The sequence below is a fragment of the Cygnus atratus genome, chromosome 3 (assembly GCF_013377495.2).
Source record: "Cygnus atratus isolate AKBS03 ecotype Queensland, Australia chromosome 3, CAtr_DNAZoo_HiC_assembly, whole genome shotgun sequence".
In the NCBI taxonomy this organism is placed as follows: Eukaryota; Metazoa; Chordata; class Aves; order Anseriformes; family Anatidae; genus Cygnus; species Cygnus atratus.
The window spans coordinates 12,618,116-12,638,921 of NC_066364.1; the positions used below are offsets into that span (position 1 = coordinate 12,618,116).

Genomic DNA, 20,806 nt, shown 5'->3' on the forward strand with positions numbered 1-20,806 from the left:
TATTTCTTGCCTGTTAACATAGAGATGTGTACAGTCACTCTTCCTAATCATTGAAGGTATCTCTTTGCTTTGAATTCAAACAAGTAGGCCTTAACAGCTGTCATAAGATTCACCTTCACAGTATTTTTTTCTTCTTCCATTAAGATCAAAACACTGTCTTTAGGGGAGAAAAAAAAAAAGTCTCATTGTAGAAATCTGCTAGGACAGTTGTTTCTACAACTGCTGACTGCAATTGTAAATGTAGGTCATCCTGTCAAATCAGTGTTGTTAACTTAGTTTCAGAGCAAAAGAAGGGAGAAGATCTCTACCTTGTCTTGCAAATTGACGTTCGAGGTCTGACATCACCACTTGACATCATACTGCTTTAAAAATCCCATCACATGGGATTTGAATTGGAAAATTTATCTTAAAATTGTAGAATGGTTTGGATTAGAAGGGACCCTTATAAGGATCATCTGTTTCCAACCTCTGCTGCCACGGGCAAGGACATCTTTCACTAGATTAGGCAGCCCAAAGCCCCATCCAACCTGGACTTGAATACTTCCAAGGAGGGAGCATCCTCAACTTCTCTGGGCTGCCTGTTCCAGTGCCTCACCACCAGAGTGAATAATTTGTTATCTAATCTAAATCTACCCTCTTTCAGTTAAAAATCGTCTCCCCTTGTCCTATCACTACGTGCCTTGCTTGCACTTGTTGAATTTCGTGATGTTCATGCAGGCATTTTAATCTCCTTCAAAATGTCATTTCTCTGAATATAAAGGCCTACAGGCCATTCCCACCCTGAAAACAAACTTATCATTGATGGAACTGGTTTTATTTTAGTAGCAGGAATGGTCTTTGACATACAAAGGAAAAATGTTTAATACTACAGTACCTGTGTTTTTACAAAAGGAGAAAAATTACCCCAGTTAGGGAAGCCTGGAGGAAGTTTAATATTCTATTGCACCATTCACTGAAAGGTTTGATTTTATCCCCAAGCTGTAAGAAACATGAAAATCCTTTGCTTGAGGATTCAAGCTGTGGATCTCACGAGTGAGAGGCATTTTTACTGAAAGACTGAGGCATTATCCTGTTTTCTAATACTACTGCTTTATGATACTGCTTCACTTCAAAATGCTGCTTTTTGAGAAGAGACATTCTGAGCCAGAGCTTACCAAAACTGTACTGGTTTTCCTTCCTTGGTGTATAGAAAAGAAAAACTTTGATGTTAGCAGAGTGGCAGTGCAATATAATTGTGTGTTTAAAAAATGCATTTAACACGTTGTCAAGTTGAATATAATTAAGTAGAACTGAGTAATCTTGCCATTTGTACTGCAGCTACCTTTTGACTTTGTGCTTTTTGCTTTTATGTTTCTTAGATGCACAGCCTACAGATGGAGAAAGGGAGGTATGGAATCAGATCAGTGCAGTTTTGCAGGACTCGGAAAGTATGCTTGCAGATCTTCAGGCTTACAAAGGAGCTGGGCAAGAAATTAGAGATGTATGTTCATTAATGTTAATAACAGTTCTCTGGAAGCAAAATCAAGCAAAACTCAATGTGTTCCTTGCTTCTGTTCTATATCTAAGTATGTTCTGTGGAACTCTATGAAAATCTTCATTAAAATTGTTTTTTGAAAACATGTTACTAATTATGGGTAACATAATAAGCCCTAATGTCACATCATCAAATGATGAAATGACTGTTGGAATTTCTTTTGGGTTTACTATTAGAAATTAGTAATTATTTTTCACTTTGATACACAGTTTCAAATGCCTCATTTCATATCTCTTATGGCAGAAGTCACAGTTGAGAATGTGGAAGAAATAATGCTCAGATGTCAGAAATACATAGGAAAAAAAAGTTGAAAATAGTTGTTCTGTATAAGAGAAATAATGAAACACAGTAAATTATAACTTTATATCAACTTTGCAGGTGTCTTTTTCTGTGAAACTAGTCCTGAACAAAATTCTGAACTGTAACTCAAAATTTGTCTCAACTTATGGAATCTTTTCCTGCATCAGCCTCATGTTTACTTTTATTATGAGCTATTGGTTACTTAAGAACCTGAATATGCTGAAAATTTCAAAAGCGTCAAGACTTAAAAAGAAAAAAAAAAAAGTTTCTTCAACCAGTGCTCAATACAAATGTCTTCCCTTACGCTTTCACAATATTTTTTTAATCATCAAGTTAAAAGGGAGAAGGAAGCTGGAAAAGAACGGTATTTTATTTTTTTATTTAATAATTTTCTATTCCTATACAGTGTAATTTCTTATAATTGCTCTGTGTTTTATAATACTTACTTTCTAAAACTCTGTACTAAAAAACTTCCAAACCACCTTTTGGTATTTACTCATGGATCACAATTCTTTACTGTGATATTTTCATTTCAGGCAATACAAAACCCCAATGATATCCAGTTGCAAGAAAAAGCATGGAATTCAGTATGTCCTCTGGTTGTAAGGCTGAAGCGCTTTTATGAGTTTTCACTCAGATTAGGTGAGTCTGGTGTTATTTTATCTGTTTTACCAGGTTACTTTAAAGAAATACAAGGTTTCTTTTCCCACAAACTTTTGAAAGGTTATTATTCTTTCTTTTTGATACCAACAGAAATTTGCCTTCAATTACATTTTTCAGGGCATACCTTTTAATCTTTATTAGATTTCAAAATTATTACAGTTTATTAGCTTGTCACTTAAGTCTGTATTATCTAAATAGAGGACAAGCAGAGAGTGTGATTGTAACAATATGACGTTTGATGCCTCCCACTGTTCAGCACATCATTGATCTTTATTGTAGTAATGCAATTTGCTTTTTGTAATTTGGATTCTTGAAGAGAGCGGTTTTAAAATGAATTAAGACTATATATATATATATTTAAACATATATAAATATAGTAAAATATATAGTAATATATGTTTTTTTTAAGGAGGGAGATAAGAGAAAGAAGGGTATCAATAAAGTCTCTTGTAGGGTGAAAATCCAAGGCTGGGCATATTTTAAACTGATTTTGCCATCCCTGCTCTCCTCAAAAAAATTATGTAGTTAATCTTTGAATTAGAATTCTGGATGGGAATCAGTGTGCAAAAAATGTATTTGTAAAGTGAGAGAGCTACCAATACAAGGGATTTCTTCTACAACCTCGTAAGTGTATCCCTTTTTGAGTAATGCTAGTAATTATAGCCACAGGAGCTGAACTACATTGCTATCAGTGCCTAAGAGTACACTTTTAATAACTGAGATGCCAGAATAATCTCTGTACTGTGTTGATGGCTAATTGAGTAAGATGAAAGAGAGAGGGCAGGATATTTGAATACAGGAAAAAATGCTTTCTCCATACAATTTTTGATAGGGATCCCAGATAAAGGGTGTTGGAAAGGAAAAGAAGAAGTAAGGGAAAGGAGCTCACTGATGCAAAATGGAGAGAAAATAGCAGCTTAAAGAGGCAGGTGTCTTTGACTAATGTTTCTCACCTTAGAATAGAAAGGAAGAGCGTTCGTTTTTGGGCTCTGCATATTCAGAGGGTTCCTTCCTTTCTAACAAAGTATATTTAGATACCTATGTGAAAAATTGTCATAATATGGACTGAATAAAAGCTGTGCTTCTATTATTTTTTTTAGAAAAAGCCCTGCAGAGCTTATTAGAATCCTTGACTTGCCCACCATATACTCCAACTCAACACCTGGAACGCGAACAGGCTCTGGCTAAAGAGTTTGCAGAAATCTTACATTTTACTCTTCGTTTTGATGAACTTAAGGTAAATAAAATCTTTTATTACATGCTATTTTTTTTCCATATATTTTGAATTGAAACTGATTATTTCCTATTTGTCTTTCCCTAAGATGAGAAACCCAGCAATTCAGAATGACTTCAGTTATTATAGACGGACAATAAGTCGTAACAGAATAAACAACATGCATGTAAGTAAATAAAATCTGCTGTTCATGCACATGTATTTGTCATTTTGTGCGCATTTACACCATTTGTGGTAATATTTTTTTCTTCTGATTAGCTAGCTGTCATGTTCTGTCCTTCACACTGAGAGTTAATCAGCAGTGATTAGGCTGGAACTATTCATGCGGCAATCTGCTTGCTGATATGAGCATCTTGCTGCTGCCAAGATTTTTGAGAGTTTTACTAACTATTTTTTTCTCGTGTTTTCATCAGCTAGACATTGAGAATGAAGTAAACAATGAAATGGCCAATCGGATGTCCCTGTTTTATGCTGAAGCCACACCAATGCTGAAAACACTCAGTAATGCAACTACACACTTTGTATCAGAAGTAGGTAATGGGGGAGAAAACGGAGAAATGCATAGACATTCTTAATTTTAATTTTACAAGACAATTTACTGAATAATGTCTATTTTTAACCCTTCTAGAACAAAACATTGCCAATTGAAAATACAACGGACTGTCTAAGTACTATGGCTAGTGTATGTAAAGTCATGTTGGAAACACCGTAAGTTTTACCTTAAATCTTGTTTTTCTTCTACGAGTGAATTTGTACCATACGTATTTGTTTATTTGCACCAGTAATAAACATTTTTTTTCCAGATGAATTGCTGTTTACCTTAAGTTGTTATCATATTGGTATACAAAGCATTATCTGTTTTAGAAAGCCTTGCCTCCTATTTTAACCGTCTTAGGATATTTTTCATCAATCAGCATTAAATTTTGTTAGGTTAGGATTACATGGTCAGCCTGTATTACAACAAAGGTTAACATACAAGTGTAATCTTAAGTGCATAGGTTTCAATATCTGTGTCTTGTCTAACCAGAGTCATGGGCTGACTGCCATCTCTCGATTGGCCATTCTGCTGAATTATTAGCAGTCCAGTTTTGGCTCTTCCAAGTGGCGTTTTTGCAGGTGATACACAGGGACTATTTTGAAGATAATTTGAATAGGTCTTTCGTGGATGCAGCCATCTTATTCTGGATATGAGAAAGTTCAACTGTATGGAAACCATATAGTTGCTTTCGTATTTATTTGCATAATTATAGCCAATGGAGTTACTATTGTTTAGCTGTGCTTTTGGCCAAGTATTTTTTAGGTTAGAGGTCTCCTCTGAGTGAAAAACACATACAAGCTAGATTCACAGTAGTCTTCTTGTCTTTGAATTGTTTGCTCATAATGCTATATAAAGGGTAGAATGCCTGAAGTTATTGTGATTGTTCATGAAGATTCTGGAGAAGTGTATATAGGAGGTGGGGCTCATCTCACAATACTTGGACATATTAGAATGAGTCATTGAAAACTAACCTTGTGTTAGCTCATTTTTTGGCAAAATTAGAGTAACCGTAAGTAAAGTGTTGTCTACCAAAACATAAAATTGGCTTGAGTATCCAGTCCTTGGGTCTAATTGTGGGATAATCAAACATTTTCACATGTAAATGTCTGTAGCCTTTAAATCAGGTCATGTTATGATGCTGTGTTAATAGTTGTAAACTAAAGAATAAAATCTGAAGTCATTGTAAATTGAGAGATAGTACAGTAAAGCTTTTGGTGTTTTTAATGTTTGTGTTTTTTTTTATATGGAAAGCCAATGAATGACAGTAGATGTCTACGTATTATCTATTCAAAATAATACTTGTTAGAAAAATAGCAGTGATTACTGTTTTTCAGACTTTCTTGTTTTCTCTACCGTAGTTAATTCTTTCTTTGTGATGATTTCAGGTATGGGAGCTGTTAGGGACTGACTTAACTGTGCCATCCGTACTCCTATTTTGCAGTTCAAAAGTCACAGAAAATCTCTTTGGAATGAGTTCAGTCAAGTCCCACATAGTGTGCCTCTACATTTTAGATGTTTACAGAACCTGGGTTGTTGAAGTTGCCTATGTACTTAGAAGAGAGCAATGGCTATGATTCACCTAGGTGAAGCCCTAAGCTTCCTAGCTGCTAAAATTAGATCCCACCTAAACGTTAGTTGTTTCAAACTAAGCAAAAAGAGTAGCTTTCCTTTGAGGTCCCAATATGTTGTATTTCTAAGATTAAACAGAAGCTTATTTTTTCTCCATTATATTACATTAAGTATGGAAGTCTTCTGTAAAATTGATGGTCCTAAGTTGATGGCTTCACAGTAGTGAGAATCTGAGCTGTGAAGAGTCAATAGGACAGATTTACATATCTCTGTGCTTTCTGAACTTTTTTCCAAATTGACATGGATTTGTGCAATTTAAAGATCTTTAAAATTTTGCTAAAATTCTTCTTCTTACACTATCTTTAAGTACAGTGTTAAGGTTTCACACATTCATAGTCTAGTTTGGAAAGCTATCAAGCTAAATACGTTCAAGACTTTTTGTTTCTTTTGTTCTGTTTTCAGTGAGTACAGGAGTAGATTCACCAGTGAAGAGACTCTTATGTTCTGCATGCGTGTAATGGTGGGAGTTATTATTCTGTATGATCATGTTCATCCTGTGGGAGCTTTCTCAAAGACATCAAAGATTGATGTAAGAATTACTTTTTTTAATATTCCATAAGTTTGAAAACTAGTTTGCAGATTTTTTTCAGCACAAGCTTACGACTTTGTATAAATCATTTTAATTACTTTTGAATGGCAAAACTTAAAATTTATGCTACCTGCATACTTTCATATATCAGTTTGTTTGAAGTTAAAGTAAGGATCGGTATTTTCTCTCAGACACAGATACTCATTTGTCTTTGTTAGCTCCGCTTTTCTACCAACTGTACAGTTACACTAAAATAATTTTGTATTATAGCTAACCTTGAATGAGTTCTGTGGTCATAATTTTTTATTAATCATGTAATCTCTTTATACTGAAATGCTTATCTTTGGCTGTAGCTCTGTTGTAAATAAGCAGATATTCTACATTGTCTCTGCTTTGTCTGTTATCTAAAGTAACAGAACTGAAATGCTACTGTTGTAATGTTGATAATGAGCCTTCAGTTCTAGTTTTGGCATGAACAGTCACAGCAAAATCAACCTTTTTTTTTTTATCTGAGATATTGCAAGCACATACAAAAAAGTGCTCTACTGGTGCTACATGTTTTTACAAGCCTAAATCTCATGAACTACATCTTTCAGAAGAAATAATCTGTAATTCATTAATTCATGAAAAAAGCTAAATCTTTCCTTTTACAAGACAGTCTACTTCAAAAGAAATATGTATATATATATATAATATGATGTTGTTGTGCTCCATGACACTGAGTCTTTGTTAGCGTTTTTTATTTGCGGATACCAATATTTTACTGGATCTCTTTGACTGTGCTTAACAGAGGGAAAGGGATTTCACAAAGAGGTGAATTGATTTGCTCAAGGTCATGCAGCAGATAAAGTCTGGGAATTAAATTCAGACTTCCTGATTTCTAATTCAGTCTCTTGCCTTCAAAGAATACACAAGTAGAAATTTTCACAGGACCAAATATACAGTGTGTGTACTTTGTTTATCATATTTATCCTAAAGCCCTGTAATCTTACAGGATAGTCAGTGTAAATGGGAGGTAGGAAATATACAACTCAGTTTTTAAAAATTAGTATATGATCTCAACTATTAATTTGCTTAATTAGTTTAGAGATTCTTTAAAAAAAAAGTCAACATCAGGGACTTCTCATCTCAGATGAAGTTAGAAACCACTAGTTATGAAACAAACCGTAAGCTATCGCCATTTACAACTGTAAATGGAATACCGAAAATTACTTTCGTGTGCAAGTATAAAAATAGAAGTCAAAGTTAAAACATCTCTTTTGATAGTTCCTAACAGCAGTGATATGGAATTCTCTCTCAATCTCTTTGATTTTTTTAGCTTATATCAGCTATTCTTGAATTCTTTTTAAGTTGGAATTGGAGAAATTGTGTGTGAGTTAAAATAAACACTTTTGATTTATAATTTAGTATCAACAGTTACTTACTGAAGTAGGTGTTTTCTCTAATTTGAAATAAGATACACTTTTCATTGTGTCCTATAAAGCAGCATTAACACTCAGTAGGAAAAAAAAATGCCTATCTTTGGTGAATTTTTTCCTTGCTTTCAGCTAGTGCAATTCATATATTATTGTTCAATAGTGGCATGCTTCTGTTCCCAGATGAAGGGATGCATAAAAGTTTTAAAGGAACAACCACCTGACACTGTGGAAGGACTTCTGAATGCTCTCAGGTACGTATCAATTAATTGTTAGATTCAGCCTTAACAAATTCCTCTTTTTTTTTTTTCCCTCCCAATTTCTTCATGTTTAAGACTCTTCACCCTAGAAGATTGTTTTATTAAGAAAATTTTACTTTCAGGTATGCGTTCATCACCTGGGATTTTCTTAAGTAATATTAATTTCTCTCAATTCCATTTCACTTTGATAGTCAATGACAATTAATACTGGAAGTCGTAATGTCCTACGTCAGTGATACTTAAGTAAAAGTTCATTTAATTGCCTAAAAATTAGCTATCTAAAAAGTAAACAATATAGTTAAGTGTGTTTTCTATGCTCAGTTAATATTCAGTGGAAAAAAATGGGCGTTTCTGTCTACTTCTCTGTCTTTGTTGCTTACAAGCATCATCAGAACACTCAAATTAGATAACTGACTTTTATATAAGTAAAGTTAGGTGACATGAATGTGAACTGTTCGCTCTACCACAATCTTCTTGAGACATCTCCAATTGTCTAGAACTATATTAAAAACTTGAATGGTACAGTGCTTCAACAAGCACTTTCTAGAGCCGACTTCAGAGTTGAAGTGACTGCTAGAAATGCAGAGCTAGGTTCCTCAAAGCTGTTTGCAGATAACCAGCAGCCTGTGCAGAGACAGTAAAGGAGAACAGCAGGAAGTCTGAGGACGGGGCAAGAGAGAGACTGCGAATTTCAGGAAAGTTGCAATTTAGAGCACTGATCTACTGCATCTACTCCTGCATTGGACTGTCAGTTTGAGTAGACAGTTTGAGCTTTACTTTAAGGCACAGCTAGAGAGAGATTTTTTTATATAAAATATCTCAGTGGTTAGTACACTCAGAAACAAAGAATTAGAATAGAATATAGAATAGAATTGAGTAGAATAGAATTTCTGTTTCTCAAGCCATTGTTACTTCCCTTTTCTCTTTCCTTGTGATCTAATAAATCATTTTATTTTAATGTTGCTAAATGGTACAACTTAAAGAAGACATCTAACCTAAATCCCAATATTGTAACTGAGCATTCGAGGCGCTGTCTCAGAAAGCAAGACACAATGATCTGACCTCTCTGAAACTGAGAAAGGCATCACAGTAACAAATCTTTTACAGCTGTTTTGAATTTTTTAGCTGTAGAGGACTAGGATAGAGCGAGAACTACAGCCATAACCACCTCCATTTTTGCTTATGTCTTTTGAATTGAAATTGATACGGATTTAAATCCTACAGGTGTCAGTTGTCTTTTGAGCTTAGGTGGTAATTGATTTCCCAACAAACATACATAGTGTCAAATATGTTTAGGCATAAATGGAAGAAACACACTAAAGCTCTTTCAGACCTCCTAGGATATTCATAATAGTGTAACTCAGCACCAAACAAACCTCTGGTTTAAAAATAAATAAATAAATAAATGAATAAATAAAGATTCTCTGTGTGATGGTACATCATAAGAAGCAAGTGTAGAGTACCTTTAAAAAAGCTTCTTAAACTTTTAGGTTCTGCCAAAATTCAATCTAGATTCCTAAATCCTATTTAGGATTCCTCTAGATTCCTATTTTTTATCCTATTTCTTATTTCTTTCCATGTGTTATATTTCTTTTGAGGCTTTTAACTGGATAAAAAAAAAATGAAGATGAGCCTGCCAAAAAAAAAAATAAGATAATGTCATTGACAGTATCAAGAGCTGTTCTTGAAATATGATGATTTGGCTTCAGTTTCCTGCCAGATCGCAGGCACTGTATTTGATTGCGGACCCATCTTTTAAATTAAAACACTTGCTACACTGAAGTTAATATGATTGTTGGCTTGAGGCCAGGATTTATTCACAATTCTCCACCTTTTAACAAGGAATAATTTATTGCAAAGGGTAACTGAAAGATAAAGAGCACCAGACTAATAGTAATTAAATTCCAGTGATCAGTGAGTAAAGGAATATACAAGGGTCTTTGTGTAATTGACCTGTATTGATATCAGAAAAAAAACCAATGAAGTTTTCAGACTTTTATTATCCATGTTTATTTTATTGTACTTACTGTTTTATTTACTGTTTTAACTTGTAATTTCTAGGTTCACTACAAAACACCTGAATGATGAATCTACTTCAAAACAAATCCGAGCTATGCTGCAGTAGTATCCTGAGACAAGTAGATGTTTGTATTGACCACAGAAGATGTGTATGTTTACATAATTTAATACAGTTGGTGTTAATACTTGTGTGTATTTACATAACCATTTTCTTCGCACTGCTAAAATATATGAATCTGTAGTCATAACCTGACTGACTTTATATAGTGCAGCCTAAGTTTTTATGCTAGCCTTTATCTTTTGACTTTTAAAATACCTTTTTTACTTAGATACTTCAGCTACAACAGTTTATCTGTGTACTTTAATCCTTAAATGCCTTCTCTTCCAGAGAAGTAGGTAGTAATGAAGACAAAACAGAAATCAGATAAACTGGAATATCAGAGATGCCATAGAAAAATGAACTTTAAAGGAGAAATTTAGTAAAAGAGAAAGTAAAATTGTATGAATAGAAGAATACCTGAATGATCATTATCCTCATTAAATATGTTGTCTTTCCTGTAATGAGTGGACATCTGATTTTAAGGATTATTTGATGGCTGACATCCAAAAATGCATTGCAAAAGAGGTCGCCTTACCTCTAATAAATATAGCCTATACCTTTCCACCATTGAGGAAATTAATACCTGTTTTCAGATTCAATATAAACATGAAGTGTGTTTCAAGACCATTGCTAGATTTTGAAAATTCTGTATAATTTTATTAGATTTAGAAAGGTAAGGGAAAATGCTAATGCCTTGACTTGAGAAGAAAGAGTTTGTCAGTGTAAATATATCATGGTAAACATTATCTGTTAGAGACAGCTCTTCCTGGTAAATAATTTTTTTGCTGATACAAAACTGTATAAAGCAGAACACTCTTCTGTAGCAGTAAAATTCCCTAGTGTCAAATTGCACTCATCAGACTAGGGATGAAATAAAGGAGTTTCAAGACCTGAGCTGTTCTTAGGCACTCCATCAATTTCCTGGATAATAATATTCATCAGCTGATTCAGAATCCACACAGAGGTATGTTTCAGCTGACTGCTCTTCATTGTTTTTCTAGATGTGATTGATGCTTCAAGGGCTTGAGTTCCTTGCTGAGTTGTTTGTTCTTTCTTTCTAGTAATTTTTCCAGTAAATGGAATAGAAATATTTTGCCAAAAGCAGCAAAATGTTCATGCTCTGTTAAGTGTCTTTTCTGAGTGATCTGCAGTTGCTGTACATATTCTTGCACAGGTCACGTTGTGAAAATGTGTTCAATTGTGTACTTTGCTTGCATGTATGTATGAAAACTCCAGTGCTTGTGCACAGATTCAGATTTGTATTTGTTTATTCTTGTGTACATCAATCAGGGTTTGTGTGCTGTCACTGGAATTTTCATGCATTTCACTTCTGAAACATTACCCATAAGACTTTGAAGATGCATTTGGTCTGCTAAAACTCAGCTGCGCTGTTACAAATTTAGTCATTGAACTTGGTCCTTAAACAGTATTACTATCATAAGTTCTTTGGAATAGGAATTGCCTTAGAGTTTATTTCTGAGCAGAACTGCCACAATGAGGTTTCTCAAATCTTACGAGAACCCACAGAAGCTAGCGTTACACATGTAATGTTACAAGATACCACTGCAACTGTAGAGTTCATTTCAGAGATCTGCGGTTGTAGCAGATCACTATGTTGTTGTCAGGAACAGAATTAGAAATTGCTAGTAGTTTTTCTTTTTCTGGGAGCAGTGATCACACTGCTATTTTATAGTAGTAAATCCACGGTTTACAAACTCCATTTTTAATGGGGGGACATTTACAAACGTGTATTAGGGAAAATCCTGTTTTGTTCATAACCACTTTCAGTTAGATAAATTTAGGTGGATTAAAGGTAATTCTGTTGAGTTTTGGTAACAAAAGTTGATAGATGCTTACCTGCAATTATTTGTCAAACAATGAAGTCTTTAAGTAGCCCGGAGGAAACTATTTGTCACTTGTATAATAAAAATGTAAACTTTAAAGCATTCTGCGAGTTGTCATGTGCTGTTTGCTGAAGCCACTGAATTTCTTTGCCTGCTGTGACGTTTTTGTACAGAAGTTTGTTTGAAATAATAAAAAGTTTGGTACAGTAAGCATTGGCGCTGTCTGTATTTAGGGACAACATTTAAAAGTTGAAAAGGATTTTATTAAAGTTTTGAATCTGGGATATAGTAGGCTCACCTTTATGTATCCAGTTTAGTTTCTTTAAAAAGCATTTAAAATGTTTCACTTGCATGCCAGAACAATACAACCTCAAGTCAGTTAAACAGTTCCTGGATTTTTTGACAGATACTATCATTTGTCATCATGTCCAGGGGAAATTGTTGATACTACTTTACAAAGAAGAGATGAATTCCTTCCATGAAATTTATAACTGTACATTAGTTACCCAAGGCTATGGTGGCTGTCTCAGGCTGCCTTTATAATCAATAATTACCAGAGGATGATTCATTTAATCTTAAGATAAGTGCAAATGAATTGCTTTCAGAAGAGAAGCTGTATAGACTAATAGTCAAAATTATTGATTTCCATTTTCTCAGTGCTTCTTGTTGTTTTGGTTCATCATTACGTAAGAATACATATTTTGTAGTATGGTAAATATTTAAGCCTCATAACGAGAGCATTGTAAAATGTGCATAAATATGTGTGACTCGTTTGGGACAGAATAGCCCAAAAAAAACGGGGGGGGGGAGGGGGGAGGTGAGGTTTTTTTTTTTTTTCTTGGTATAAGACCAGAATTTGCTGCTGGAAAAAAATGAACGGGTTTAACATCAGCTCAGAAGTATAATTTATGACTTCTAAGCTTTCTGCTACTACTAAGTGGCTGTCACAAAGCATAGTTGCTAAGATTATATTTGCTGGTATGTGATAGGCCACAGATAAGCTATCTAATGTTTTCCATGTATACAGACATTTACAAAGCAATAAAAAGTCATCTCTTTGTTGCTTTATCTGTTGTATTTCAGCCAAACTTAAACTGGAAATGCAGTGTAAGTAATATATAAGATGACTCGTGGTTCTTACATTTACTCTGAATTAAACAAAGTAGGCTACATGAAATGATCTTTTCCCCCTCTCCTGTTTCCTTCTTGAGAAGTTTAATGGAATCAATATATTCCTACAAAATACAGCACCAGTAGATGTATGCAAACATTTGGTAAAATACTGCATCTTTCTTTCATCTCACACCTGGTTCTAGCCATATAGAGCTCTGCATTCATGTTTAAATATCTCTACAACCCTTACAGAAAACCTATTTGGATGTAGGCAAGCCTCTCTCTCTTCTTTTTTTTTTTCCCTTCAGTTTCCAAGTTTGCAAAACAGGTCTTCAAAGATCAATAAGAAATACAAAAGAACAAAACTGTTTAAATAACAATATGATTCAAGGGCTTCATGGAGTCAGAGTAGTTGAGGTTGAGGGGACCTCTGAAGATTTAGTCCAACTCCCCCGCTCAAAGCAGATTCAGCTAGAGCAGGTTTTTCAGGGTCATGTCTGTGTGGGATTTGAATATTTTCAGGGATGGAAACTCACAATTTCTGTGGGAAATCTGTTCCAGTGTTTGACTACACTTACAGGGGAAAAAAAATGTTTTTCATATATTTAGGCACAATTTCATGAATTTTGATTTGTGTTCATTGCCTCTTGCCCAACACTGGACACCACTGAGAAAAGTGTGTGTCTGTCTTCTTTGTTACCACCCATCTGATGTTTGTACACTTTGGTAAGAGTCCCTTGAGCTTTCTCTTCTCCAGGCTGAACAGTCCCTGCCTTCTCAGCCTGTACTCATATGACAGATTCTCCAATCTCCTAATCATCTTCATGACCCTTTACTGGACTCACTCCAGTTAAGTCCATGTCTTTTTTTACTGGGGAGCCTGGACCTCGTACTAGCAGCCCAGATGTGTCACCAGTGCTGAGGAGATGGGATCACCTTCCTCAGCTTGCTCATGGTATTATTCCTCATGCAGCCCAGGATGCTGTTGGCCTTTTTTGCTGTAAGGACACATTGCTGATTTATGGTCATCTTCCTGTCCACCAGGTGCCTCAGTTTTATTTTGTTTTCTGACAAGCTGCTTTGCAGCTACTTGGCCCCCAACCTGTACTGGTGGAAGGGGTTATTGCTCCCCAGGTGCAGGACTTGGCAATTCCCGTTGTTGAAATTCATTATATTCTTGTTGGCAACACAAATATCTCGTGTATCGACCACTCCTCCCAGTTTTGTATCTTCTGCAAAATTCCTGTGGGTGTATGCTGTCCCACCCTCCAAATTATTAATGAAGATGTTAAACAGTAGTGGCCCCAGTATCAGCCACTGGGGTGTACCACTAGTGACTGGTATCCAGGTGGATTTTGTGCTACTAATCAAAACCCCTTTGAGCCTGGCTGTTCAGCTATTTTTCAGTATAATTCTCTTGTCTTTTGATCTCATCCATATTTCATCAGTTTGTCTATGAAGTTGTTATGGGAGGTACTGTCAACAACCCTGCTGAAGTAAAGATAAATAGCATCCACTGATCTTCCCTCATTCACCAGGCCAGTCATCTTGTCAAAGGCGGCTATCAAGTTTATCAGACGTGGTATAAGGAAGAAATTCTTTACTCTGAGGGGGGTGAGGCACTGGAGCTGGTTGCCCAGAGAAGCTGTGGATGCCCCATCCCTGGAAGTGTTCAAGACCAGGTTGGATGGGGCTTTGGGCAACCTGGTCTAGAGGAGGGTGTCCCAGACCTTGACGGGGGGTGGCATTAGATAATCTGGAAGGTCCCTTCCAACCCAACCCAAACCATTCTGTGATTCAATGCTTTCCTTATCATCAGTCAATGCTGACTACTCCCAAGCAATTTCTTGTCCTTTTTTATGTTTGGAAATAGTTTGTAGGACTAGTCCCATCAGATTCACGTGGATTTAGGTGAAGCTGACTAGCCTGTAGTTAACTAAAGTCTCTTTGTCCTGCTTGAATTAAGGACTTACACCTGTCTTCATCCAGTCTTCAGTGACATTAGCCAGCTCTCAGCACTCTGTGCTTCCCAGCAGGACACGTGGGCATGTGTACGTCCAATTTGTTTAAATGCTCCCTAACCTGAACCTTCTCTAGCAAGAGTAAGTCTTTTCTCCAGACATTCTGTCTGGTCTCAGGGGCCTGGGATTCCTGAAGGCAAATCCTACCATTAAAAAGCGAGGTAAAGAAAACATTCATTTCCTTGACTGCATTCTTTATCACTAGGTCCCTTACCCCATTTAGCAGTGGGCATGCATTTTCTGTAGCCTTCCTGTTGCTGTTGATACACTGGTAGGAGCCCTTTTTGTTGCTATTCATGTCCTTCACCAGATTTAACTCCAGAGAGGATTTGGTCTTCCTAACCCTAACCCTGCATGCTCAGACAGTGTCTATATTCTCCCTAGGTCACTTGTCCCTGTTCCCATTTCTTGTATGCTACCTCTTTATACGTGAGTTTAGTCAAGAATGCCATGTTCATCCATGTAAGCATCCTGCCACATTTGCTTGGCTTTCTGCTCATCAGATGGTCCATTCTTCAGCTTGGATGAGGTGATCCTTGAAAATCAACAAGCTTTTCCTGGGGTCCTCTTCAGGACTGTATCCCATGCAATTCTTCCAATCAGAACCCTGTAAAAAATTGAAGTTCCCAAATTTAATCTTTCCTGGAAGCCATTTTGTGGTTCTGTAGTTGGGGATATGCTTTAAAACTTACATGTGTTCTAGAACTATTAGAAGTGCATGATTCAATGAACATAAAAAGTCAAGAAATGTAAAATCTTGCTTATCCGGAAAGTTTGTTGACAGTTTCAGATATTTTTGAAGGCTTTTTTTTTTTTTTAATTATTATTATTTCCTTGAAAAGTAGGACAGTAGTTACTATTCTCTTGCCTCAGATGAAATCTCTGATGCAAAATTCTAGAATCTACGGACATGAAGCACATTAGATAATGTAATGGAAGCCAGTGAACTGAAACAGTAACACAATTTTTATTCATCAGTAAGTGAATAAAGCCTTGTTTGGTTAAAAAAACACATCTAATAGATTTAGTATTTTAACCTAGTACTCTGTAGTGCTTCCTGCTGTAGACTAATAAAGGTGAATTCCTGACTGCCAAATAATCCAAATTCTGCAAACCTGATTCTTCTTTGCATCAATTTGACATAAATGTAACTCAGTTGATTGCAAAAGATGTTTCTGATTGACATGGGTGTAAATGATACTCTTTGAGTTTTTTTCAGTGGTGGCCTTTGACCCAAGTTGCTTATTACTGAGTAAATTGAGTCTTCTGCTAGTGCAGATCAATGACGTAACCCGATAATCTTGCAGAGATCTGGCTCTTGACTGCTTTGAAATTAAAACTAAAAAAGAACAGTGCAGTAGGTGTTACAGAAGATCAATAAGTATATAGTTAAAAAATAGACCAACCAAGCACTAATCCCTACTTTAACAGGAAGATACATCATGAATTTTCAGCTGATCTTAATTTGGAATCCAGATGGAATTATCAAACTCTTGTCTTGCATATTTAGACTGTGACAAATGTACAGACTTGGGTATTAACTTATTGACATTACTCTTGCAATTCTAAAATTGCTAAGAGAATTTAAAGTTTAGAAAATTTTTATGTGACTTGGATCAAAACTGCTATTACAGCCCATGTGATTTTTCTTATTCTGATGCTGCATTCACTTCAGAGCAATCCTAGGACTTAAAGAATATTTCCATGAATTTTAGTGAAATGGCAAAGAGATACTTCCTTACTGCCTTGAAAATTGTGGAAGATTGTCTATCTTTAGATGCACAAAAGAAGTTGGAGGATAGCAGTAGATGATCAACCTCAACAGGTGTTAAGTTGTCCATAGTGAAAAGAGGACAAAGTATAAGACTTGGCATGTGTGCAGGCAATATACAGTTCAGAAATTACCTTGCCACATGGGTTGTGTGACATGGCAATGTCCCAGGGTCAGAGCATGTCATATGGAGATGGGACTTCTTAAGGGCTTGGCTAGGAAAAGACTCTACCCCAAATGAAGAACTTTGTCTCTTTACAGTCATGATTTTAGGATGCCAAGGTTTAAGAAGCTTAAGGGCTTAACTAACCTTACCTCCCTTTCTGTGACAGCAGCACAGCACTGTGTGGAACCTCAGTTTCCTCTCCATTTGCTGCCTGAGGGCCCACCTCAGGCTACAACTTCTGCTACTTGATGCTTAGCCTTATTGTGTGTAAAGCTGCCTGTGAGGGAATGCGAGGTGGCTCACCTTAGCTCACCCATAACCAGCCTCCATCTGCCCTCTATTGTTGTAAATGAAGTCTTCCCAGTGAATTCAGAGACATGGGAACTAAACAGTTTGTTAATTTTTATGAGAAGGTTATTGAAAAAAGTGACCTTGTACAATTTTTACAGCAGAGATAAATGTTTGATAATTTCAGATATATTTCTAAATCAAATGCTATGTTTATATGTTTTTGTTTGCTTCTTGTCAGAATTTTCTATGCATTTCTTAGTTGTGTCTTTGGTTTAGGGTATCTGGGAACAAAATTGTTATAATCCTTTTCATGTCTTTTGTTTTGTTTTGTTTTTGCACGCAAGGCTGTGGTTAATTATAAGTATTTTAACTATGAAACTCAGGCTTAAATAGCATGCAGCGTCATAGCTCAAAGGCTTTTTAATAGAAACCTTCCCAAACGTGATTCCTTACAGTGGACTTGAATTAGGATTCTTAGATGAACTTCACTGAGCAGGTATACATGTTCCTAGCTACTGAGATATTGAATGTACCAATATAAGACCAAACCACAAAGTACATCTCTATTAAAAAATATATATATATTTAGATAAAGAAAACTTGTTATCTAGGCAGCCTTATTAAAGGATTTTGTGGAGATTTGTGTTATGTATATCAGATGAAACATACATATTTGTTCTTCTGATTAATTTTGTATCACACATACTCAGGCATACATTCATAATACTATCTATAATATTTATACAGCGAAAGATTATTTCTAACTAGTGACTTATGCAAGTCTTTCTAACTACTGACTTATGCAATTCTTTGCAGCTGTGTTTTAAAACTTCAAGGTGAATGCCACATTTGTTTTACGTAGTCTGTCAAAGTGACATTTGCTTTATAAAATTTGAAAGCTTAAAAACCTAATGAAGATTTCTTTTGTTCACTAGTTTCACACTGACATTGAGACCCACTATTCTGATTATATGTTGTACAACTGTAGTTACTTTAATTGAGACCAAATAAGACAAATATTTTTGCCTTTTTTTTTTTTTTTTTTTTTTTGCCATTCATGATATAATTGGCCAGGTCTTTAAATAATACAATCCAACACAGGTTAAATGAAGTCAATAAAAACAGTCAAATGTATGCTATCTGGAAAATAGTTTAAATTAATTTATTGGAAAATATTACTTCTGAAACAAGATTACTTTTCAAACAAAGTCACTTATCGTATGTATGTTCCAAATGGAAAATGGAGTTTTACTATACATGAATTATAAAAGTATGCAAATAAATTGAATCCGGAGGTATGGTGTAACAGAACGGAGAAAACACAGAACAGTTTTGGTAGAGTTTTACATAGCCCAAGCTACTGATAATTGTTCATGTTGGAAAGTTTGATATTCCTCACTTTTTTCATACTTATGAAATAGAATTAAACAAACAAAGAAACAAACTGTCCTCTCTTTAACTCTGACCCCAAGAACAATTTGAAATGTCATACTTAATAAAAATCAACCAACAAAAGACTAACAAGCAAACATTTTTTGGGTTTTAGCTCTGAAAGGTACAGTCTTCAATTTGATTCAGATTATTTTTATGCCAGGGCGTAGTTGGGCCAGTTCTGTGTAAAATTAAAGGGCCATGAAATAGGAGGTTTTTTTGGAAAGTCAATCTGTTGTTTTTTGTTTGTGTGTGTTTGGAAAGTTCATTTTTCCTCAGGTGTTCATTCAATTGTATCACATTTGTATTAAAAACTTCTGCTGGAAGAATTCCTCTGAGACATCTTTTATTGACCTCATGGGTCAAGAAGCATAAAAATGAAAGACAGCATTTTAGACTCTGCAGTGACAGGTCATTTACCTCCCTGATCTTGAAAGCAGGATGAAAATAATTCATAGTCAGAGTTGCTAAAAAGACATCATCTCACCTTCTTTTTAATGGCATTAATTATATTTCTTATTATTATTATTTATTTATTTGTCATCCATTTTAAAATTTAGAAAATACTTTTTTTTTCTTGTGTTTGAAGCAGATAAATTCTTCCAAAGCTTTGCTCAGCTTGGCCTGCCTGATTTGAAGCATAGATTTTTGAGTTCAGCCTGCCACAGACATCTTGACAAATTAGAGGTGGCAGGTGTTAGAACCTTAATTTTCATTTGGTCTTTCAAGGGGTATCACTTAGAGCAGCCCTGGGCTTTGTCTGAGATAGCAAACTGTGACCTCCTCTATGCAGTCCTCCAAAGACTGGGGAGAGACAGACTGCTGAAGAGCCTCATCCTTTCTTGAGCTCCTATGCACTGAATCAGCCCTTTAGAAGTGTCTTTCAGTCTCTCCACTATGGACCATGGGTTGGACTGAAAGGCCAAGATCCTGGCTTGGATGAAATGCCAACTTTTACACTGGTCAGAAGGAGAGGCAACTGCACATCGAAGTGTTCCCAATATGCAGAAATTTTTGCTTTGAGCAATGCCTAGTGCAGTGTCTGGCTGTCCTGTGCTGGGATTTCTGCAACAACGAAAGACAGGAAACAAAAGCAACAATATAAAATAAATTATTTTGTTTTCATACAGGTTTAGTTGATTTTTGAGGCTCTGATTCAAAGCCTGTTCAAGTCATTAGCCTTTGAATTGACAAGCTGAATACAAAGAAAAAACCCTCTTCATTCCTACAAGCTGTAACTTTTTCTTCATGTGCTCTAATAAATCATCTTTTTTTTTCTAGTAGCACTCAGCTACCTGACAGCATAACCAGCAATGCTAATTTCCACCACAGGGTTCAGCAGTTCAACCTTACTGGGTTACTAGGAACTCCTTTTGACTTACTCTCTGGTCTCTTCCATCTGTATCCACTTTGAACAAATGTCCTTTGAACACTATGTTTTAAGACATGTTAACTTGTGTTTGCTAAAATATGAGTTTTGTGCTTTGCCACAGTAGTGGGGAGTTATCCAAAATTTCCTTCATAACATCTGGGTGTGACTCTGCAGTCATTGTACACTGTAATTACAAGAATCTTAAAAATAAATCTTCCCTTTTATTACCATAAATAACTGTTCAACTGAAAATATTCAATAGCTATTCAAATAAAACATTTGCATCAGCAACAGCATGCAATGATTGGTAAAATCACAGAGCAGTTTTATTACATAGGTTCTAAAAAAAAATCTCTACTTTCAAAACTGCAGCATGTATTAAAAAAAACTAAATAATATATGTTTATATTATTATATTCTGGGATTGTACTTGCATTTTAAAATAAATGTCTCCACTATTTTATGCTCTGTATTGTGTTTTCTTTCTTTGACATGTGAAGAGTTTGCTGATATATGTGTATTCTAGAACATATGTAGTAAAGATCTGCTTCTGAATCCAGTCCAGAAGTTTTGCTC

General features: G+C 35.4%; 1 protein-coding gene across 5 annotated transcripts in view; it reads left to right on the forward strand.

Annotated features, from left to right (window-relative positions):
• Positions 1-12,275, forward strand: part of CYRIA (CYFIP related Rac1 interactor A) — a 56,757-nt gene extending 44,482 nt beyond the window's left edge. For 4 of the 5 annotated variants that reach the window (XM_035562527.1, XM_035562526.1, XM_035562525.2 and 1 more), the window contains 9 exons: positions 1,359-1,480; positions 2,371-2,476; positions 3,598-3,734; positions 3,820-3,897; positions 4,145-4,261; positions 4,360-4,439; positions 6,301-6,427; positions 8,026-8,096; positions 10,164-12,275. In XM_035562527.1, the coding sequence (XP_035418420.1) occupies positions 1,359-1,480; positions 2,371-2,476; positions 3,598-3,734; positions 3,820-3,897; positions 4,145-4,261; positions 4,360-4,439; positions 6,301-6,427; positions 8,026-8,096; positions 10,164-10,227 (902 nt within the window). In that variant the 3' untranslated portion in view covers positions 10,228-12,275. Of the gene's footprint in view, positions 1-1,358; positions 1,481-2,370; positions 2,477-3,597; positions 3,735-3,819; positions 3,898-4,144; positions 4,262-4,359; positions 4,440-6,300; positions 6,428-8,005; positions 8,097-10,163 lie in introns of all 5 variants that reach the window. The other variant, XR_007707955.1, reaches the window with a different exon arrangement.
• The last annotated feature ends 8,531 nt before the right edge of the window (positions 12,276-20,806 follow it).